Genomic DNA, 19,322 nt, shown 5'->3' on the forward strand with positions numbered 1-19,322 from the left:
GAGATAGGCTGGCCTGAAGCTTACTGTGTAACTGGGGCTAGCTTCAAATTCACGGTGATCCTTCTGCCTCAGCTCCCTGAGTGCTGGGATTATAAGTATTCATCTCGATGAGTTTTGAAACATACATCATGGCTGTACTTTTTTTAACTCAGGAAAATTTGAGAGACTTCCCACTATGTTATTTTTCCTTTTTCATTGTTGTTAAAGCTGTTCTTAGAGATCTGAAAGATACCAGACTGGGCCCTCAAGATCTTTAGTCTGTGTTGTGTTTTTGTATATCCAGAAGTTATGGGATACAGTGAAGCTCAGTGAATAAATGTGTCTGTGATGACTAAAGCATTACTGCCTAGCCCTTTATAAAACTATCGTGTTTCTGTACTTTCTAGAGGATGAGGAATTGTTTTCTTGACAATTACTTTCTTGCTTTTATTCTTATTTATCCTTAATATCTGTAATACGGATTATCACTCATAGCCCTGGAAATCAGTAAGAGAAAAAAGTGGGCTTATCACTAGAGTTGCTTTTGTTTGAGATGCCAAGCTGAACAGTAAGTTAGCAAAGACTTGCCATAGATGAAGTGACCTGCCTCCATGATGCAAAAGACTAAGAGATAAAAATGATTTTATTTCGAAAGATCTTTACTTCATGTGAAAAGACTAACGGTGATAGGAAGGTATAGTATTGATATTCTTTGAAGAAATATTTATGTAGGACTGAGAAACAAAATTGAGCTGTTTTCTATATTAAGTAGGCAAGAAAACCGAAGTAATGGTAGGAAAGTGAGAATTTAGTGAAATAGTCTCTGCCCTATTCTACTGCTCACTTTTTTCTCTATACTTTATAAAGATTATATAGTAAGATAGCTTTATTTACCATGTATTTTCTTTCTCTGTAATGAAAAGTTGAATAGAGCATATATATTTAGCATTTATAGAGCAAGATTTTGAGGAGTGGATTGTAAATATTAGTTGTAACTTCAACATAAAACTTTTTGTGACTGTTTTATCCATGTAGGTATAGCCAATGAATCTAAAAAACTATATGGCGTACAATTCCACCCTGAAGTTGGCCTTACAGAAAACGGGAAGGTAATACTGAAGAATTTCCTGTATGAGGTAGCCGGATGCAGTGGGACCTTCACTGTGCAGAACCGAGAACTTGAATGCATTCGCGAGATCAAAGAGAAAGTGGGCTCATCAAAAGTATTGGTAAGGAGTTGCTCTCCTGGTTGTCTACAGACTTAGGGTTAGGGCGTGGTGGCGCGCGCTTTTTTTTTTTTTTTTTTTTTTTGTTTTTTTTTTGTTTTTTTTTTTTTTTATTAATTAATTTATTCTTGTTACATCTCAATGTTTATCCCATCCCTTGTATCCTCCCATTCCTCCCCCCCCCCCATTTTCCCATTATTCCCCTCCCCTATGACTGTTCCTGAGGGGGATTACGTCCCCCTATATATTCTCATAGGGTATCAAGTCTCTTCTTGGCTACTTGCTGTCCTTCCTCTGAGTGCCACCAGGTCTCCCCCTCCAGGGGACATGGTCAAATGTGAGGCACCAGAGTATGTGAGAAAGTCATATCACACTCTCCACTCAACTGTGGAGAATATTCTGACCATTGGCTAGATCTGGGAAGGGGTTTAAAGTTTACCTCCTGTATTGTCCTTGGCTGGTGCCTTAGTTTGAGCGGGACCCCTGGGCCCAAATCTGCCTATCATATTGTTCTACTTGTAGATTTCTAGGACCCTCTGTATCCTTTTATTTTGCTGTTCTCCCATGCGTCTCTCATTTAGAGTCCCAATAGGATGCCTTCCCCTCTGTCCCAGTTTCCTGGTAAGTGAAGGCTTTCGTGGGACATGCCCCTTGGGCTAGTATGCAGATATAAGTGAGTATATACCATTTGATTCTTTCTGCTTCTGGGTTAACTCACTCATTATGATCATTTCTAGCTCAATCCATTTATCCACAAATTTCGGGAATTCCTTGTTTTTAATAGCTGAGTAGTATTCCATAGTGTATATGTACCACAGTTTCTTTATCCACTCTTCTACTGAGGGACACTTAGGCTGTTTCCATGTTCTGGCTATTATGAATAAGGCTGCTATGAACATGGTTGAGCAAATTTTCTTGTTGTGTGCTGGAGCATCTTCTGGGTATATTCCAAGGAGTGGAATAGCTGGGTCTTGAGGAAGCCCTATTCCCATTTTTCTGAGATAGCACCAGATAGATTTCCAAAGTGGCTGTACTAGTTTGCATTCCCACCAGCAATGAAGGAGTGTTCCTCTCTCCCCACATCCTCGCCAGCATGTGGTGTCGCTTGAATTTTTGATCTTAGCCATTCTGATGGGTGTAAGATGGAATCTCAGAGTTGTTTTGATTTGCATTTCCCTGATGACTAAGGAGGTTGAGCATTTCTTTAAGTGTTTCTCAGCCATTTGATACTCCTCTGTTGAGAATTCTCTGTTTAGTTCCAAGCCCCATTTCTCAATTGGGTTATTCGGTTTGGTGGTGTTTAATTTCTTGAGTTCTTTATATATTTTGGATATTAGACCTTTGTCAGATGTAGGGTTGGTGAAGATTTTTTCCCAGTCTGTAGGCTGTCGCTTTGTTCTCTTGACAGTGTCTCCTGCCTTACAGAAGCTTCTCAGCCTCATGAGGTCCCATTTATTAATGGTTGACATTAAGGCCTGGGCCGTAGGTGTTCTGTTCAGGAAGTTGTCTCCTGTGCCAATATGTTCCAGGCTCTTTCCCACTTTTTCTTCTAAGTGAGTTAGTGTCTCTGGTTTTATGTTGAGGTCTTTAATCCACTTGGATTTGAGTTTTGTGCAAGGTGACAAATATGGGTCCAGTTTCATTTTTTTACACATAGACCTCCAGTTAGACCAGCACCATTTGTTGAAGATGCTATCCTTTTTCCATTGAATGGATTTGGCTTCTTTGTCAAAAATCAAGTGACCATATGTGTGTGGATTCATATCTGGGTCTTCGATTCGATTCCACTGATCAACCAGCCTGTTGCTGTGCCAGTACCATGCTGTTTTAAGTACTATTGCTTTATAGTACAGTTTGAGATCAGGTATGGAGATTCCTCCGGAGCATCTTTTATTGTACAAGATTGTTTTAGCTATTCTGGGTTTTTTGTTTTTCCATATGAAGTTCAGAATTGAACTTTCAATGTCTTTAAAAAATTGTGTAGTTATTTTGATAGGGATTGCATTGAATCTGTAGATTGCTTTTGGTAGGATGGCCATTTTTACTATGTTAATTCTCCCGATCCATGAGCAAGGAAGATCACGCCATCTTCTCAGGTCATCTTCAATCTCTTTCTTCAGAGTTTTGAAATTTTTTTCATACAAGTCCTTCACTTGCTTAGTTAGGGTAACTCCTAGATATTTTATATTGCTTGTGGCTAATGTGAAGGGTGTGGTTTTCCTAATTTCTTCCTCTGCAAGCTTGTCATTTGTGTATAGGAAGGCTACAGACTTTTTTGAGTTAATTTTGTATCCAGCCAATTTGCTGAAGGTGTTTATCAGCTTTAGGAGTTCTCTGGTGGAGTTTTGAGGGTCACTTATGTACACTATCATATCATCTGCAAAGAGGGATAATTTGACTTCCTCCTTTCCCATTTGGATCCCCTTGATCTCCTTTTGTTGTCTTATTGCTCTGGCTAGAACTTCGAGTACTATATTGAAGAGATATGGAGAGAGTGGGCAGCCTTGCCTTGTTCCCGATTTGAGAGGAATTTCCTTGAGTATCTCACCATTTACTTTGATTTTGGCTATTGGCTTGCTGTATATAGCCTTTATTATGTTGAGGAAAGTGCCGTGTATCCCCGATCTCTCTAAAACTTTAAACATGAATGGGTGTTGAATTTTATCAAATGCTTTCTCTGCATCCAAGGAGATAATCATGTGGTTTTTTATTTTCAGTTTGTTTATATGATGGATTACATTGATGGATTTCCGTATATTAAACCATCCCTGCATGCCTGGAATGAAGCCTACTTGGTCATGATGAATGATATCTTTGATGTGCTCCTGTATTCGTTTTGCAAGTATTTTATTTAGTATTTTTGCATCTATGTTCATAAGAGAAATTGGTCTGAAATTCTCTTTCTTTGTTGAGTCTTTGTGAGGTTTAGGTATCAATGAGACTATGGCCTCATAGAATGAATTTGGTAATTTTCCATCCATTTCTATCTTTTGGAGTAGCTTGAAGAGTATCGGTATTAGCTCGCCCTTAAAGGTCTGGTAGAATTCTGCACTGAAACCATCTGGCCCTGGGCTTTTTTTGGTTGGGAGACCATCGATGATTGCTTCTATTTCTGTCGGGGAAATGGGACTATTTAACTTGTTTATCTGTTCTTCACTCAACTTTGGCAAGTGAACTTGATCAAGAAAATCGTCCATTTCCCTTAGATTTTCAAATTTTGTGGCGTATATGCCTTCAAAGTAGGATCTTATGATTCTTTGAATTTCTTCAGTGTCTGTTGTTATGTCTCCCTTTTCATTTCTGATTTTGTTGATTTCAATACTGTCTCTCTGCCTTTTAGTTAGTTTGGCTAATGGTCTGTCTATCTTGTTGATTTTCTCAAAGAACCAGCTTTTGGTTTTGTTGATTCTTTGGACTGTTTTCTTAGTTTCTAATTTGTTAATTTCAGCCCTGAGTTTGATAATTTCCAGGCGTCTACTCCTCTTGGGTGTTTCTGCTTCTTTTTTTTCTAGGGCTTCCAGTTGTGTTGTTAAGATGCTTATGTGCGATGTTTCCAATTTCTTTTTAAAGGCACTTAGTGCTATGAATTTTCCTCTTAGCACTGCTTTCAATGTATCCCACAAATTTGGGTATGTTGTTTCTTCATTTTCATTGAATTTCAGAAACTCCTTGATTTCTTTCTTTATTTCTTCCCTGACCCAGGTGTCATTTAGCAGAGAGTTGTTTAGTTTCCACAAACGTGTAGGCTTTTTGTTATTTCTGTTGTTGTTGAATTGCAGCCTAAGAGCATGGTGATCTGATAGGATACAAGGTATTATTTCAATCCTCTTGTATCTGTTGAGGCTTGCTTTGTGACCTACGATGTGATCAATTTTGGAGAAGGTTCCATGGGGTGCAGAGAAGAAGGTGTATTCTTTCTTGTTTGGGTGAAAGGTTCTATAGATATCTGTTAGATCCATTTGACCCATGGCATTGGTTAATGATGTTATTTCTCGGCTTAGTTTCTGTTTCAATGACTTATCCTTCAGTGAGAGTGGGGTGTTGAAGTCTCCCACTATTATTGTGTGGGGATCGATGTGTGGTTTAAGCTTTTTTAGGAGATCTTTTACATATGTGGGTGCCCTTGTATTGGGAGCATAGATGTTCAGAATTGTGATGTCATCTTGGTTGACTTTACCTTTGATGAGTATGAAGTGTCCTTCCTCATCCCTTTTGATTAATTTTGGTTGAAAGTCTATTTTGTTCGATACTAAAATGGCTACACCTGCTTGCTTCTTGTGACCATTTGCTTGGAATATTTTTTTCCAACCTTTTACCCTGAGGTAATGCCTTTCATTATGGGTGAGATGTGTTTCTTGGATGCAGAAGAATGTTGGGTCTTGTTTATGTACCCATTCGGTTAGTCTGTGTCTTTTTATTGGAGAATTGAGGCCATTGATGTTGAGAGATATTAATGACCAGTGACTGTTAAGAGTCTTAATTTTGATGTTGTTTCCAGTCGAGCGTTTGTGTAGTTGTGTTTTTGCCATGGGATAGTTATCTATTTCCTGGGTAGTTTTGGTTGTAGCTTGACCCTTTGGGATGGAGTTTTCCTTCTAGTACCTTCTGTAAAGCTGGGTTTGTGGATAGGTACTGTTTGAATTTGTTTTTGTCATGGAATATTTTGTTTTCTCCATCAATGGTTATTGATAATTTTGCTGGGTAAAGTAGTCTGGCCTGGCATCTGTGTTCTCTTAGGTTTTGCAGGATCTCTGTCCAGGACCTTCTGGCTTTTATGGTCTCTGCTGAGAAGTCAGGTGTAATTCTGATAGGTTTACCATTAAATGTTATTTGGCCCTTTTCCCTTGCAGCTTTTAATATTTTTTCTTTGTTCTGCATGTTTTGTGTTTTGATTATTATGTGGCGGGCAGTTTTTCTTTTCTGGTCAATTCTATTTGGTGTTCTGTAGGCCTCTTGTATGTTTATAGGCATCTCTTTCTTTAGATTGGGGAAATTTTCTTCTATGATTTTGTTGAGAATAGTTTCTGGGCCCTGGAGTCTGATGTCTTCTCTTTCTTCAATGCCTATTATCCGCAAATTTCTTCTTTTCATGGTGTCCTTAATTTCTTGGATGTTTTGTGTCAGGAGTTTTCCAGATTTGGCATTTTCTTTAATGGTTGATTCAATATCTGTGATTGTATCTTCTAGCCCTGAGATTCGTTCTTCCATCTCTTGGATTCTGTTAGAAAAGCTCACCTCGGTGTTGCTCGCCTTCTTCTCTGAGGTCTCACGTTCTCGTTTTTCTTCTGTCTGTGTGTTTATCATTGAATCCATCTTCATTTTCAGATCTTGAACTGATTTTTTGATTTCTTTCATCTGATTTTTTGTATATTCCTGAGTTTCTTCCATTGCCTCTTTATAGGTCTTCAGAGCTTGAACCGTTTTAGTTATTTCTTTCATCTGGTTGTTTGCATTTTCCTGCAATTTTTCCAGTTCCACTCTATGTGCTTCTTTTATGTCTCTCACCTGTTTGTCTGCGTCTTCCTGCATTTGATTACGAATTTTATTTGTTTCCTCCATTATCATCCTCATTACTAAGGATTTGAGGTCATTTTCTTGTATTTCCGTTGTATTTGAGTTCTCTGGGTGGTTTTCTTTGGGATAGCTGGAAACTGGAGACGCCATGTTGTTTTGGGGTTTTTTGCGTATGCTTTTTCGTTGTCCTTTAGACATCTTGCCGTCTTTGTTTTTGTTGGGTAGCTTCCAGAGTTGAATGGAGGGTGTCTGATGATAGATTCACTTGTTTTCTTACGATTTCCCTAGGCTGCGAGCTCAAAGCTTCACTGGTGTGGATGTTAGGAGGTTAGCCCTGTTGTTCTGGTCTCTCACAGCCAGTGATCCTCAGTCCCTCTCTGCTGTGGATCCTGCAATTGTTCTGGGTCTCTGAATGAGCGTTGGGTCAGGCCAAGGTATCCACAGCCTTCTGTGTTCCCTGCCAAGTCCAGCCAGGAGCACTGGGACCGAACCACGGGCAGAACTCAGCTAGATTCTCAGGGCCAGAACCGTCTGCCAAACTCAGCTAGGGATTTTGGGCCCAAAATGCACACAGGGCCCAGCCAGAATTTTTGGGCTGGGACTACGCACCAAGCTCCACTAGGGCCTTTTGGCCCAAAGTGCGTGCTGTGGTCAGTTATTGACTCAGGGCCCGAACTGACCACCAATCTCAGCCAGGAATTCTGGATTCAAACTGTACACTGTGTCCAACCAGAGTCTTAGAGCTGGTGGAACCGAGAGCTCTGTCCAGCCTGTGCCACAGCAGGAGAACTGCGGCTGCTCTGAGTTAGCGCCAGTGGTGGAACAAGTGCTCCGCCCGGACTGTGTCACCGCAGGGGAGCTGCCGCTGAGCTGAGGTGGTGCCTAGGATGGAACCGAGCACGTCACCAAGCCTGGGTGGCGCGCGCTTTTAATCCCAGCACTTGGGAGGCAGAGGCAGGCTGGTCACTGTGAGTTCGAGGCCAGCCTGGTCTACAAAGCAAGTCCAGGATAGCCAAGGCTTCATAGAGAGACCCTGTCTCGAAAAATCAAAAAACATAAATAAATAAATAAATAAATATTGGAATCCAGAATTGGATTGATTAATTAGCCTAGATAACTGACAGGGCACATGTATAATTTGCACGTAGCATCAACTCAGAGTCTTTTTTTTAGTTACTGTATGTATCTTTATATATTCAGTACTTTAAAGTAATTATATAAGGTGATAGTGTTTGTTTATTCTGTTTTTTTTTTCTCTTCATTTTATTCACAGGTTTTACTTAGTGGTGGTGTAGACTCCACTGTTTGTACAGCTTTGCTAAACCGTGCTTTGAACCAAGAGCAAGTCATTGCTGTACACATTGATAATGGCTTTATGAGAAAACGAGAAAGCCAGTCTGTGGAAGAGGCCCTAAAAAAGCTTGGAATTCAGGTCAAAGGTATCAACTAATTCTGGAGAAGTTCATATACACCAGGGGTTATTTCTTTAGGCTGTTGATTTAGTTGAGCTTAGTCTCAAATATGTAGTTTTCCCTATAAACTTAAAGGCTAAAAGTACCTTTTACTTTACATGTATAATGCCCTTTGTTTCAAGAAAGGTCCAAATATAAAAGTTATTATTTTATTGTTAAACTACAATACTGAAAGTGGTAAGTTACATATTGCAGCTATCCTTCTATCCTATACTGGTTCCCTCAAAATCTCCCCCTCATTTCACGGCATTACTTATGCGAGTATCTAAGCCTTTCTACAAAATACAGGTTGTTTTGCAGTCAAGCTCATACAGATACAGTAGATGAGAAGCCTGTAATTGGCCGGATGTGTTTGCTGTGTGCACTTATAATCCTAGCTACTTAGGAGACTGAGGCAGGAGAATTGTTTGGTACCAGGAGCTTGGAATTAGCTTAGGCAATATAGCTAGACTTTAAAAAGTAAGGCACGCCATGTAGGTATCTCAGTTGTCAAAGTGCTTTACATGGGCACACGAAGACCTGGGCTAGCTATAGGATCCATATAAAAAGCCAGACCTGTCTGTATGCTTGTAATTCCCCAAACTGGGAAGCTACTGATGCAAATCCCTGGGGCCTGCTGGCCAGCTGATAGTGCTGAAGTACACTATAAAAAACTGGTGGAACACGGTAGAGGAAGACACATAATGTCTGTCGTGTGCCAATGAGTGTTTGACTACACACACAATGTTAAAGAGAGATCTTCAGTTATTATTACTTTAAAGGATAGGGATGATTGCTAATAATCTTAATTTTTTAGTGACATTTACGTTTATGGGTATTGTTATTCTCTAAAAGGTATAACTTATGGCTACAGTGAAAGGGTATAAAAGATTAAAAGTGCAGTTGGGCACAGTTATATTAACGGTGTAATTAGACTTAATGCTAACAGGCTGAGTATAAGCACTTGCCCTTTGAAGAATGACTAAGAGCAAAAACATAAACAAGTACAGTGATACAAGGAGAAGGAGAGTAAGCCAGCAGTTCAAAGGACACTAGAGGGTAAAATGCAGGTGTCTGAGAAGAAATTTCTCTGATGCTTTCACTAGTTAGACCTCCAAACGTCCAGCAGGGACTTAGCAGTGTCTTCACGTGTCCATATAGTTTTTGAATTTACAAATTATATATATTTTAAATGCAATTGATAGCTTTAATTTTCTATTTTCCAGTCTACTTGTCAATTACTTGGGGTTTACTGTGAACATTTGAAGTCAGGCTAAGGAAAAGTTGGCCTCGAAATGCCTTTAGTTTTAGGTTACTAGTGTTTGTAATAACCATTGTGGTGTAGTTTCATTCTTGTTAGCCACCCCACTTTTGAAGATATCTTATTATTCTGTTTCCTAAGGGAGCTTTCAGATTAGAGAAAATTCAGTGGCACAAAAACAGATCAGTTCAAAGGCAGAGTTCAAAGTCTTGGGGCTAAAGTGGGAAGGAAGCCAGTAAGAAGCAAGCTGACCTGGGGGAGGCTCAGGGAGTGGAAACGTTGGATTTCGGGAGAATTGGGTCTCTGGATGTGCCTAAGGCAGGACCTATTTGAAAACATGGGAGGCAGATCCTTAATACAGAGCAAGCTGCTCTGCCTCACCCTGAGAACGCTGATGGTTTGCTAAGAGGCCTTGGACTTGCAACACTGGCACCAGGTACAGTTGAGTTTAGGGCAGTACTCTACAATAGGAACACAACTAAGCAACGATAAGTGGTAACTCCTTCCTTCCATCCCTGGCTCTGTGTAACTGCACGAATGTTGATAGAGGTAACTACCCAGGGTAAGAGAAGGCCCAACAGGTCTTTGATGGACGCTGATTGGAACAGCCTGCTACTTCATCTCGCGCTGAAGCCTACCATTAATTGCTATGCTCTGCTACCAAGCAGTCCATGGTGCTTCTAGTCCTTACCCACCTCTCATTCTTGACAGTGCTGGGAATCAAATCCAGGGCCTTCTAGACAAACCCTTTGCCACTGAATTAGCATGATTTCTTGCTCTTAGGTAATAATAAATTACCCAGGGAATTATAAAAGTATAAATACACGTTTTTGATGAAACTGGTCAGTGTGGTGTTCTGTGAACACTGGTTTCTGTGGAGGAGCCATCTGTTGGCTTGTTCTGGTGGAGCACTGAACAGAGGGAAATGAATCAGCACCATTAGCAGTGTGGTGATTTCATATGTAAATGCTACAGAGTTCTCTGAATCAGTTCCTAGATTTGAACTCTTACTGCTGGCTTATTGGTGGGGTTTTGAACATATGGGTATCATAGTCCAAGAGTAGCTGCACAACCCACTCAGGTACTGATTTCACTCAGATGTGCATGACTTATTGAACATTTATTCCAGGCTGATAGTGATCAGGGCCACAGAAAGGACTCAGGAACCTAGCTGTGATGCTAGTCTGCTCTTACAGCAGGTAAAACCAAGTGTAGAAGGCAAGGGAAGGGAATTGTTATATTTTGGCCAACTGGGCAAAGTATTATCAGCTAACCTTTAAGCTGATTGAGCCTACGTGAGGTAAGTGAGGCAGTGGTTAGGATCTTTTAGAGTGCAACCAGAGTGTAGCCAAGACAGAATGTGGGTTAGATAGTAAGATATATATATAGTAAGATATATAAGGTTAAGTTGACCTTCTGGAAGGGTCTTCCAGTGTCAGTTATGAATAACTATTTCTAAGAAGCAGAGCTAAAATAATTGAACTTATTTTTACCTTATAAATAAAAATGAAGATTGAATACAAAATGGCTTCAGCTCTGTTACAAAGAACAGGCCCTAAAAATGGGAAAATGGAAGGAACATCAAAGGGTGGGCACATCTTGGTTTTCTTTCTATGCTTTGATGTATTATGATTTAAAGAAATATCAGTAGTTTAAAGTATTTCTCCCATATTTCCCAGTGATAAATGCTGCTCATTCCTTTTACAATGGAACAACTACTCTACCAATCTCAGATGAAGACAGAACTCCACGAAAAAGAATTAGCAAAACATTAAATATGACTACAAGCCCCGAGGAGAAAAGAAAAATTATTGGTGATACTTTTGTTAAGGTGCTTTTCTTTTGATGTGTGCAGTGTATACTATTTTATGTGAATTTTAGTGTGTTTTTAGTGTGAGAGTGTGTGTGTCCTAGTGATAGGTAGAAACTGTTTTGGTTCAAAAAGCATGCATGTTGCCACGCTGCTGTTTGAACATTTAGGAATGGACCTTTCAGCTAGTATTGTACTTCTGTTGGGTTTACAAGTGCTAGGATTTCAGGGAGTTTTGAATCACATGAAATGTACTTGTTTTCAGAAATTTATTTTTGGTGGTTTGATGGATCTATTTTCAGATGGTACTGCAGAAAGACTTAATTTTTGTTGCAACTTTGTTGAAAGATTCATTTTTTAGAAGACTGTTCTGCTCTTGTGGTAACAGATTGCCAATGAAGTCATTGGAGAAATGAGTTTGAAGCCAGAGGAGGTTTTCCTTGCCCAAGGCACTCTACGGCCTGATCTAATCGAAAGTGCATCCCTTATTGCCAGTGGCAAAGCTGAACTCATCAAAACCCACCACAACGACACGGAACTTATCAGAAAGTTGAGGGAAGAGGTAAAGACTTATGAAAACTTTTCCATAAAGTATATACACGGAGCATTTCCCCTCCCCCATTCTGTGTCCTTCCAGTACTTTCAAGGTTGACTAACCGTCACCACAAATTCACTGTAGAACTCTCAAAAGTACATGCTGTGCTCATTAGCAGTTAGTTATTCTTCATTCGAACTGTGCCTTACCCCATCTCCTTTCAACCCTAGACAACCACTATCCATTATTTTTTTTAATTTATTTTTGGAGACATGGTTTCTGTATGTACTCCTGGCTGGCTGGGAACTTGTATAAATCAGTCTGGCCTCAAACTCCCAAGAGATCTGCCTGCCTCTGCCCCCCTCGTGCTGGGGTTAAGGGCTACCATGCCTTTCAAACCACTTAGTCTGCTTCTGTAGTTTTGCTTGTTTGGGACACCTTGTGTGACTTCCATACAGTACCTGGCATTTTATGATTTTTTTTTTTTTTTTTTTTTTTTGCTTTGTTTTTAAAAGATGGTCTCATGTAACTCATGGCCCTAACTTGTTATGTAGCTGAGGCTGACCTTGCTGAGCCTCCAGCTTTTACCTCCTGAGTGCTGTGATTACAGACATGGCATGCTACCATGCTCAGCTAGTAGCTTAAGTTCTTACGCATATGTTCAAGGGTGTAATGTATATCAGAACTTACTCCTTCTTACGGCCAATCAACAATGCACTGTGTATATGTGTTCACATTTTACAGTTGGTATACATTTCACATTTTGACTGTTAGAAATGATGTTATAAATATTGGTTAAATTTTTTTAAAACTTGCATTTTGTTTTAGTGGATAACTAGGTATAGAATTGCTAGAGTAGCACACTGTGGTGGTACATCCTGTAAACGCGTCAGTTAGCAAGTCTGGGCAGGAGGATCTAGAGTTTGATGGTCATCTCAGCTGTGTACCAAGTTAAAATCCAGGATTAGATTGCCGGTGACTCTGCTTCTGAAACAAAGCACAACCCAAATCTCATAATGACGTTAACATTTTGATTTCCTATCAGACTGTTGTCCAAAGTGTTGAAGTTATACATCCCCACTGGAAATATTTTAAAGTTTCCATTTTTCATATCTTATCAAGACTTATCAACTGGTCGATGGTGGTGCACGCCTTTAGTTCCCAGCACTCAAGAGGCAGAGGCAGGTGGATCCCTGTGAGTTCAAGGCCAGTCTGGTCTACAGAGTGAGTCCAAGACAGTCAAGGATACACAGAGAAACCCTATCTCGAAAAAACAAACAAACAAACAAAGGCTTATCTGTCTTTTAAAAGTATTGTATAAAACAAAATAAACCCCACCATCTGGAATAGAATAGTAGATTCTCTATAACCTGCTTGGCCAGCAGATTTGAAACACCTTTCTTTTCATCCCTACCCTACTGCCTAATAACCACCTTTTCACTTTGAATTTGTCTTTGACTACCTTGTATACCTGATACAACTTGACATCATGCAAGAGTGTCTGCCCTTTATTCCCTCTTCAGTATTGTCTTTGTTACTAGCTTATTTCATACTTAGCGTAATGTCCTTCAAGTTTAATGTTGTACTATATGACCAGATTTCCTTCCTTCCAAAGGCTAAGCACTAGAGCATCGCACGTGTGTACTACATTCTGCTCATCTAATTAGTCATCAGTGCACATCTAACATTGGGGTATTGGGAGTTTTGCTATGAAAGTAGGTTTGCATTTAATGCTTCAGGAGCCTTCTTTCAGTTCTTCAGTCCACGTACTTAGAAGTGAGATTGCTGTTTTGGTTTTTCTATTGTTCTATTTATTTTGTCTTATTACTTGTTTGTTTGTTTTGTGGAATCTCTGTGCTGTCTTCCATAGAGAGCAGTTGCACCATTTTATAATTTCTTTTTATTTTATATGCATTTGTGTTTTGACTACATGTATGTCTATGTGAGGGTGTCAGACTGTGGACTTACAGACAGTTGTGAGCTGCCATGCCGGTGCTGGGATGTAAGCTCATTCCTCTGGAAGAGTAGTCAGTGCTTTTAACTGCTGAGCTGTCTTCTCAGCACCCCACCCCATCCCTACACACCTTTTACTCTTTTTCTTGTTTTGTTTTTGTTTTTTGTTTTTCGAGACATGGTTTCTCTGTGTAGCCTCGGCTGTCCTGGATGCACTTTGTAGACCAGGCTGGCCTCGAACTCACAGAGATCCGCCTGCCTCTCTCTCCCGGGTGCTGGGATTAAAGGCGTACTAAAGTACCTCAGGAGTTCCAGTTCTTGTATATCCTGGTCATCATTTGCTGTTTTGTTATTTGTCTTTAATAGCCATCTTAATAGGTGTGCCACCATTCCTTGAGAAGTGGTATCGCTTTTTCTCCGTATGTTTCTTTCAATTGCTGTCCTCTTACCGTCCCAGCACCGTGCTTCCTGATGTGCCCTGCCACACGAAGCTCATTGTGATTTTGATTTTCATTTCCCTATAGGAATATCTAGAATCTTTTCAAATGCTTATTGATCATTGTGTATCTTGGAGAAATGTCTGTTCATATACTTTGCTCATATACTTAGTTTTAATTTAATATGAATTAGAATTATTTTTACTGGGGCTGGAGAAATGGCTCAGTAAATCAAGAACTTGACTACTTTCACACTGAGTAGAGCTCAGTTCTCAGCACCCATATAGTAGCTCACAGTCCGGAAACTACAGTTTCCGGGGTCTGATGGCCATGCAAGTAGTACATGTACATACATGCAGACAAAATACTTATACATAAAATAAAATAAATTTATTTATTTCCATCTAGTGAGGTGTCCTTTTTATTTTTTGACACCATTTAGAAAAGTTTTTGTGGGTGTTGTTTTTGTTTTGTTTTGTTTTTTAGACAGAGTCTCTCTGTAGACCAGGCTAAAACTCACAGAGATCTGCCTGCCTCTGATTCCCAAGTGCTAGGATTAAAGGTGTGCACCACCATACCTAGCTCATTTGGAAAAATTAGCACTAACACTATTTTTCCAATTGCCTTCCTGGTGTCCTATGAGAAATAGAAGAGACTTGCTGCATGGGTTTGTTTACCCAGACTTTTTAAAAAAAGGTTATCTTTATTTTATGTGTTTGGGTGTTTGTCTGTATTGTACCTTCTGTGCATCACATGCCTGGTGTCAGTAGAGGTTAGAAAGAGGGTATTAGATCCTTTGGAGCTGTCCTAATGGGCGATTGCATGGATGCTGGGAGTTAACTCTTAGTCCACTAGAGGAGAGCAGCCAGGGCTCTTAAACAGTGAGCCATCTCTCTAGCACCTAACTTTGTTTTTACTTCCAAGATTTCTAAGGATCATACTTAAAATGTGTTTCAAAAAAGAATTTGAATGCCAGTGAATATTCATCTAATTCTAAGCCTCATAGGAGAAAATACTTTAAATGATAAAGTCTAGACTTTTTAATTGATCCCTTTTTTTCTTGTAGGGAAAAGTAATAGAACCTCTGAAAGAGTTTCATAAAGATGAAGTGAGGATTTTAGGCAGAGAGCTTGACCTGCCAGAAGAACTGGTTTCCAGGCATCCTTTTCCAGGTAAAAACACACGTGGGTTTTGTCTGTAGACATTCATGTGGATTCAGTTCAGACCATTCTGAATCAATTGTCTCTTTAGGAAACACATTACATAATGGAAGGATGAGGATGACAGGGAACAACTTCCTTGACATGCCTGCTTTATTTGTGCCATTACAAGATTCATTCCTTTTGCATTTGTATTTAGATACTATATGATTCCCAGGAATCTGGCATATAATGTTGATGCCAGATGAAGAGATGGAGCGTAAAGATACTTTAATAGCATGTCTGCACCATTCTTAGTTGTAGATCTAGGTTCTTTATACCATAACTACTGTGTGTGTGTGTGTGTGTGTGTGTGTGTGTGTGTGTGTGCGCATATATATATATATATATATATATATATATATATATATATATCATGTATTCCATGGAAAGAAGAGAGAATTAAAACTCTGTTCCCCACTTCTTTTTTAAAGATAGGGTCTTTTAAAATTGATTCTATTAAAAAAAAATAGATTCCCTCACCCTTACCTCCAGACTGCCTGTGGATGCCCTAGGTCCAGGTGGTCCTCCTTCCTCAGCCTCTCATGTAGCCACTGCCAACTGTTTGAACGGAAGAACCACTTTGTTCATATATACAGCACTCTTTGCACTGTGTTTGTTCTATATAATTCATGGATATCAACAGCTTTAAGTAGTCATTTGCTGGAACAAAATATTTAAAGATAGTATTTAGACAATTCATCTGTTTTATTCTGAGATGGTTTAAAGCACAGTCCCGCTTTAACTCTCTAAAATAGGTTGGAAGAATGGTCTAATTAATTAAAAACATAATAATACCCCAGTATGGTGGTGCGTTCCTTCAATCCTAGCACTCGAGGCAGAGGTAGGCAGATCTCTATGAGGTAAAGGCTAACCTGGTCTACATAACAAGATCTAGGATAATGAGAGCCATGTAGTAAGCCATGGCGCAAACAAAACAAAACAAAACAGGCCGACATTTTGGAAGCGCTATGTGGTGTGACACATTGCTACATGTTCTTGATCCTCCCAGACACTCGGAAATAGTAACCTGGGTTCATTGTGTTTTGTAGATGAGAAAACTCACGGGTCAAGGAAGTTTTCCAAAAGTTGACAGAAAACACTTTATTAGAGCTTTTGCCCTTAACTGCTACAATGCCTTCTTAAGTAGTGTTAGAAATAATTAGTATTTGGTATAAAAAAAAATCTAGTAATTCAAGATATCGATTCCCTAAGTATATGCCAGCAGAGGATGGTACAAATTGTCCCTGTGTCTTTGGTCATTATTTTAGCTAGGGTTATGTGATATTATTTCTATCAGGTCAAATTTCCTTAGCAAAAAACATTTTAGCTGCTTTAAAAATAAATTTTGGAGGCTATGCATGGCATGGTGGCACACACCTTTAATCCCAGAATGCGGGAGGCAGAAGCAGGCAGACTTCTCAGTTCAAGGCAGCCTGATCTACAGAGTGATTCTGCAACAGTCAGGGCTCTGTTACATAAAGAAGCCCTATTTAAAAAAAAAAAAAAAAAAAAAACCCTAGATGTTTATTCTAAAACTAGTAATAAGACTGAAAACAACTAATGGAATATGCCTTTGATTTTACTTTTAGACATCTCAAGGAAAAATTTTTTTTACGTTGTAGTAAAGGAACAGTTTGTGCATGCCTTTTATTTAAATTTTTTCAGTCTTTTTGTTGTTGTTGGCATGTGTTTTTGCCTGCATATGTATGTGTATGGACGCCCAGACACCCACATACCATGCATGTGCCAAATGCCTAAAGAAGTCAGAAGAGGGCACCAGAACTCCTGCATATGTTGGGCGGGGAATTGAAACCCAGTGCAGTCTGCCCCTGCTACTCTTTCAGTTTTAAGTTTTAAGCAACCTTTGAGTTAAGGTGGTGCACTATTTTGCTTACATTTGTACATGATGGAAAATTCCCTTAATAAAGAGATGTTAAGGAAATTGACACATATGATATGTTGTAAAATAGTTCCTGGGAAATTTTTGTGAGAATACATATAGAGCTTAATAAATTTGGGTGGGAAATTAAAATGAAATACCTTCTGTTCATTTGTTTGCCTTAGTTTGGAATTGAACCCCAGGTCCTTGTACATACTAAACATTGATTCTATAAAAGAATTACAGTCCCAGCCTTGAAATTCAAAGTGCTAGGAGTCAGTGATAGACTACTTGTTAGCATGCATGGTGCTCTGGGTTTGAATCCTAACACTAACATAAAAAGAAGAAAACAAAACCCTGTGTGATGGCAGTTAGATTCTAATTTTATAAGGGTTTTTTTGTTTTAGAGATAGTGTCAGTTTTCTACTAAAATTGTAGTTATAAATTTTATGTTCAATATTGTTATTTTTTAGGTCCTGGTCTGGCCATCAGAGTAATATGTGCTGAAGAACCTTATATTTGTAAAGACTTTCCTGAAACCAACAATATTTTGAAAATAGTAGCTGATTTTTCTGCAAGTGTTAAGAAGGTAATAATTTGATGTATTTGGTCAGTACAAAGAACAAAATAGATTGCTGTTGCATTCTTGTTTTAAAATGAATTTATTTCTTTGTTGTTTGATAATTCAAAACAATAGCTAGTTTGCAGTGAGAAAGTAGAAATCACAACACAGAGACTACTAGGTAGGTTTGTCTAACTAAACAGGACTGCATATATATATATCTCCTGTCCTTAAAATTTCCAGATAAGCTATGTAAGATGCTCTTTCATAGTTATTTCAAGCAAAAGTGTCAATTTAAGAACTCTGTGCTCTCCCAAAAGCAGCATTCCACTACTTGTCCTTGGGCATAGCTGTCTGAGTGTGAGAACCCCAGGCCATGAAGAAGGGTCTGCAGTTAGATCAGAGGTCTTCCTACTTAGCAGCACTGTAGCTACAAATTGAGACTATGTAGCAGTCTCCCAGTGCTTCAGATGTGGCCTGTAAACCTATAACTATGTTTTTGAAAATAGCAAGCTAATAGGTTTCATTTGAGGTGGACCTGGATTGGTGCTGCTTCCAGGAAGTCAGACAAGTGCCAAGGTCAGGTCTCTGTGGAGTAGTCTTCACCCTGTTCCTATAGAATTCCACAAGTGTCGGAGTTTACAAAGAACAAAACATAGCCGTAAGGTGCAGTAAGGTGTAACTAACTAGCGGAATATCCCCACAGACCCTGGATACTGGAGTTTGCAAACAGTATATAGGAGAATGTGACACAAGAGAAGCTATTAACAGTATTGTTTTATAGGACTTAAAAAGTGAGATAGTTAAGTTCTAGAAATGAAAGTAACTGAAATCAGGAAGTGAGAATGCAAGCCTAGATACTGAGAAATTTCCATAAATAAAACAAATGATCAGAAAGGATTAAGGATAGAAGTTGTTAAGCTGGAATGGGAAATTCAGCTTTAAGTATGTCCAGAGGGTCCCAGTGGACAAGAGGATGTTTTTCAAATTGGTGGAAGATAATAGCTTTGATTGAGCAAAATGACACATACCACACTAGGTAAGTGAAATAAACTGATCACTGGTAGGGAGTTAGTTGTTCATGAAATCAGAGACTGCAACAAAAGCAGCAGACATAGGAGAAAAACACATACCAGCAGTGGGAGTGGCGTGTCTCTGATTCTTCCCTGCTTGGGGGACCCTTTTGCCCCTTCTTTGGTTGCCTTTCCCAGCCCTGATGTGAGGGTGTGTGCCCAGTCTTACTGTGATCTGTCATGCTCTCTTTAGTTGACATCCCGGGGAGGCCTGCTCTTTTCTGAAAGGAAATGGAGGAGGAGTGGAGATGGGAGTGGGGCTCTGCTGGGAAGAGTGGAGGGATGGAGGGAGAGGAAACTGAAGTTAAGATATATTGTAGAGAGAAGAATTAAAAAGAAAATAAAACAAAAAACCCAAGGTGCTCAAGTGCCTAGAGAGATGACTGGTGCACACCAAGCCCATCTTAAGAACCAGAGCAAATATGCAAATAAAGCCATTT

General features: G+C 39.4%; 1 protein-coding gene across 1 annotated transcript in view; it reads left to right on the forward strand.

Moving 5' to 3' along the window:
- The window catches only part of Gmps (guanine monophosphate synthase), a 46,001-nt gene that overhangs the window by 16,305 nt on the left and 10,374 nt on the right, over nucleotides 1-19,322 (forward strand). The window contains exons 6-11 of the mRNA XM_051157252.1: nucleotides 1,015-1,208; nucleotides 7,993-8,158; nucleotides 11,111-11,262; nucleotides 11,630-11,803; nucleotides 15,233-15,338; nucleotides 17,721-17,836. Coding sequence (XP_051013209.1) covers nucleotides 1,015-1,208; nucleotides 7,993-8,158; nucleotides 11,111-11,262; nucleotides 11,630-11,803; nucleotides 15,233-15,338; nucleotides 17,721-17,836 — 908 coding nt within the window. The remainder of the gene's footprint in view (nucleotides 1-1,014; nucleotides 1,209-7,992; nucleotides 8,159-11,110; nucleotides 11,263-11,629; nucleotides 11,804-15,232; nucleotides 15,339-17,720; nucleotides 17,837-19,322) is intronic.

Source organism: Acomys russatus, chromosome 15 (genome assembly GCF_903995435.1).
Source record: "Acomys russatus chromosome 15, mAcoRus1.1, whole genome shotgun sequence".
NCBI lineage: Eukaryota > Metazoa > Chordata > Mammalia > Rodentia > Muridae > Acomys > Acomys russatus.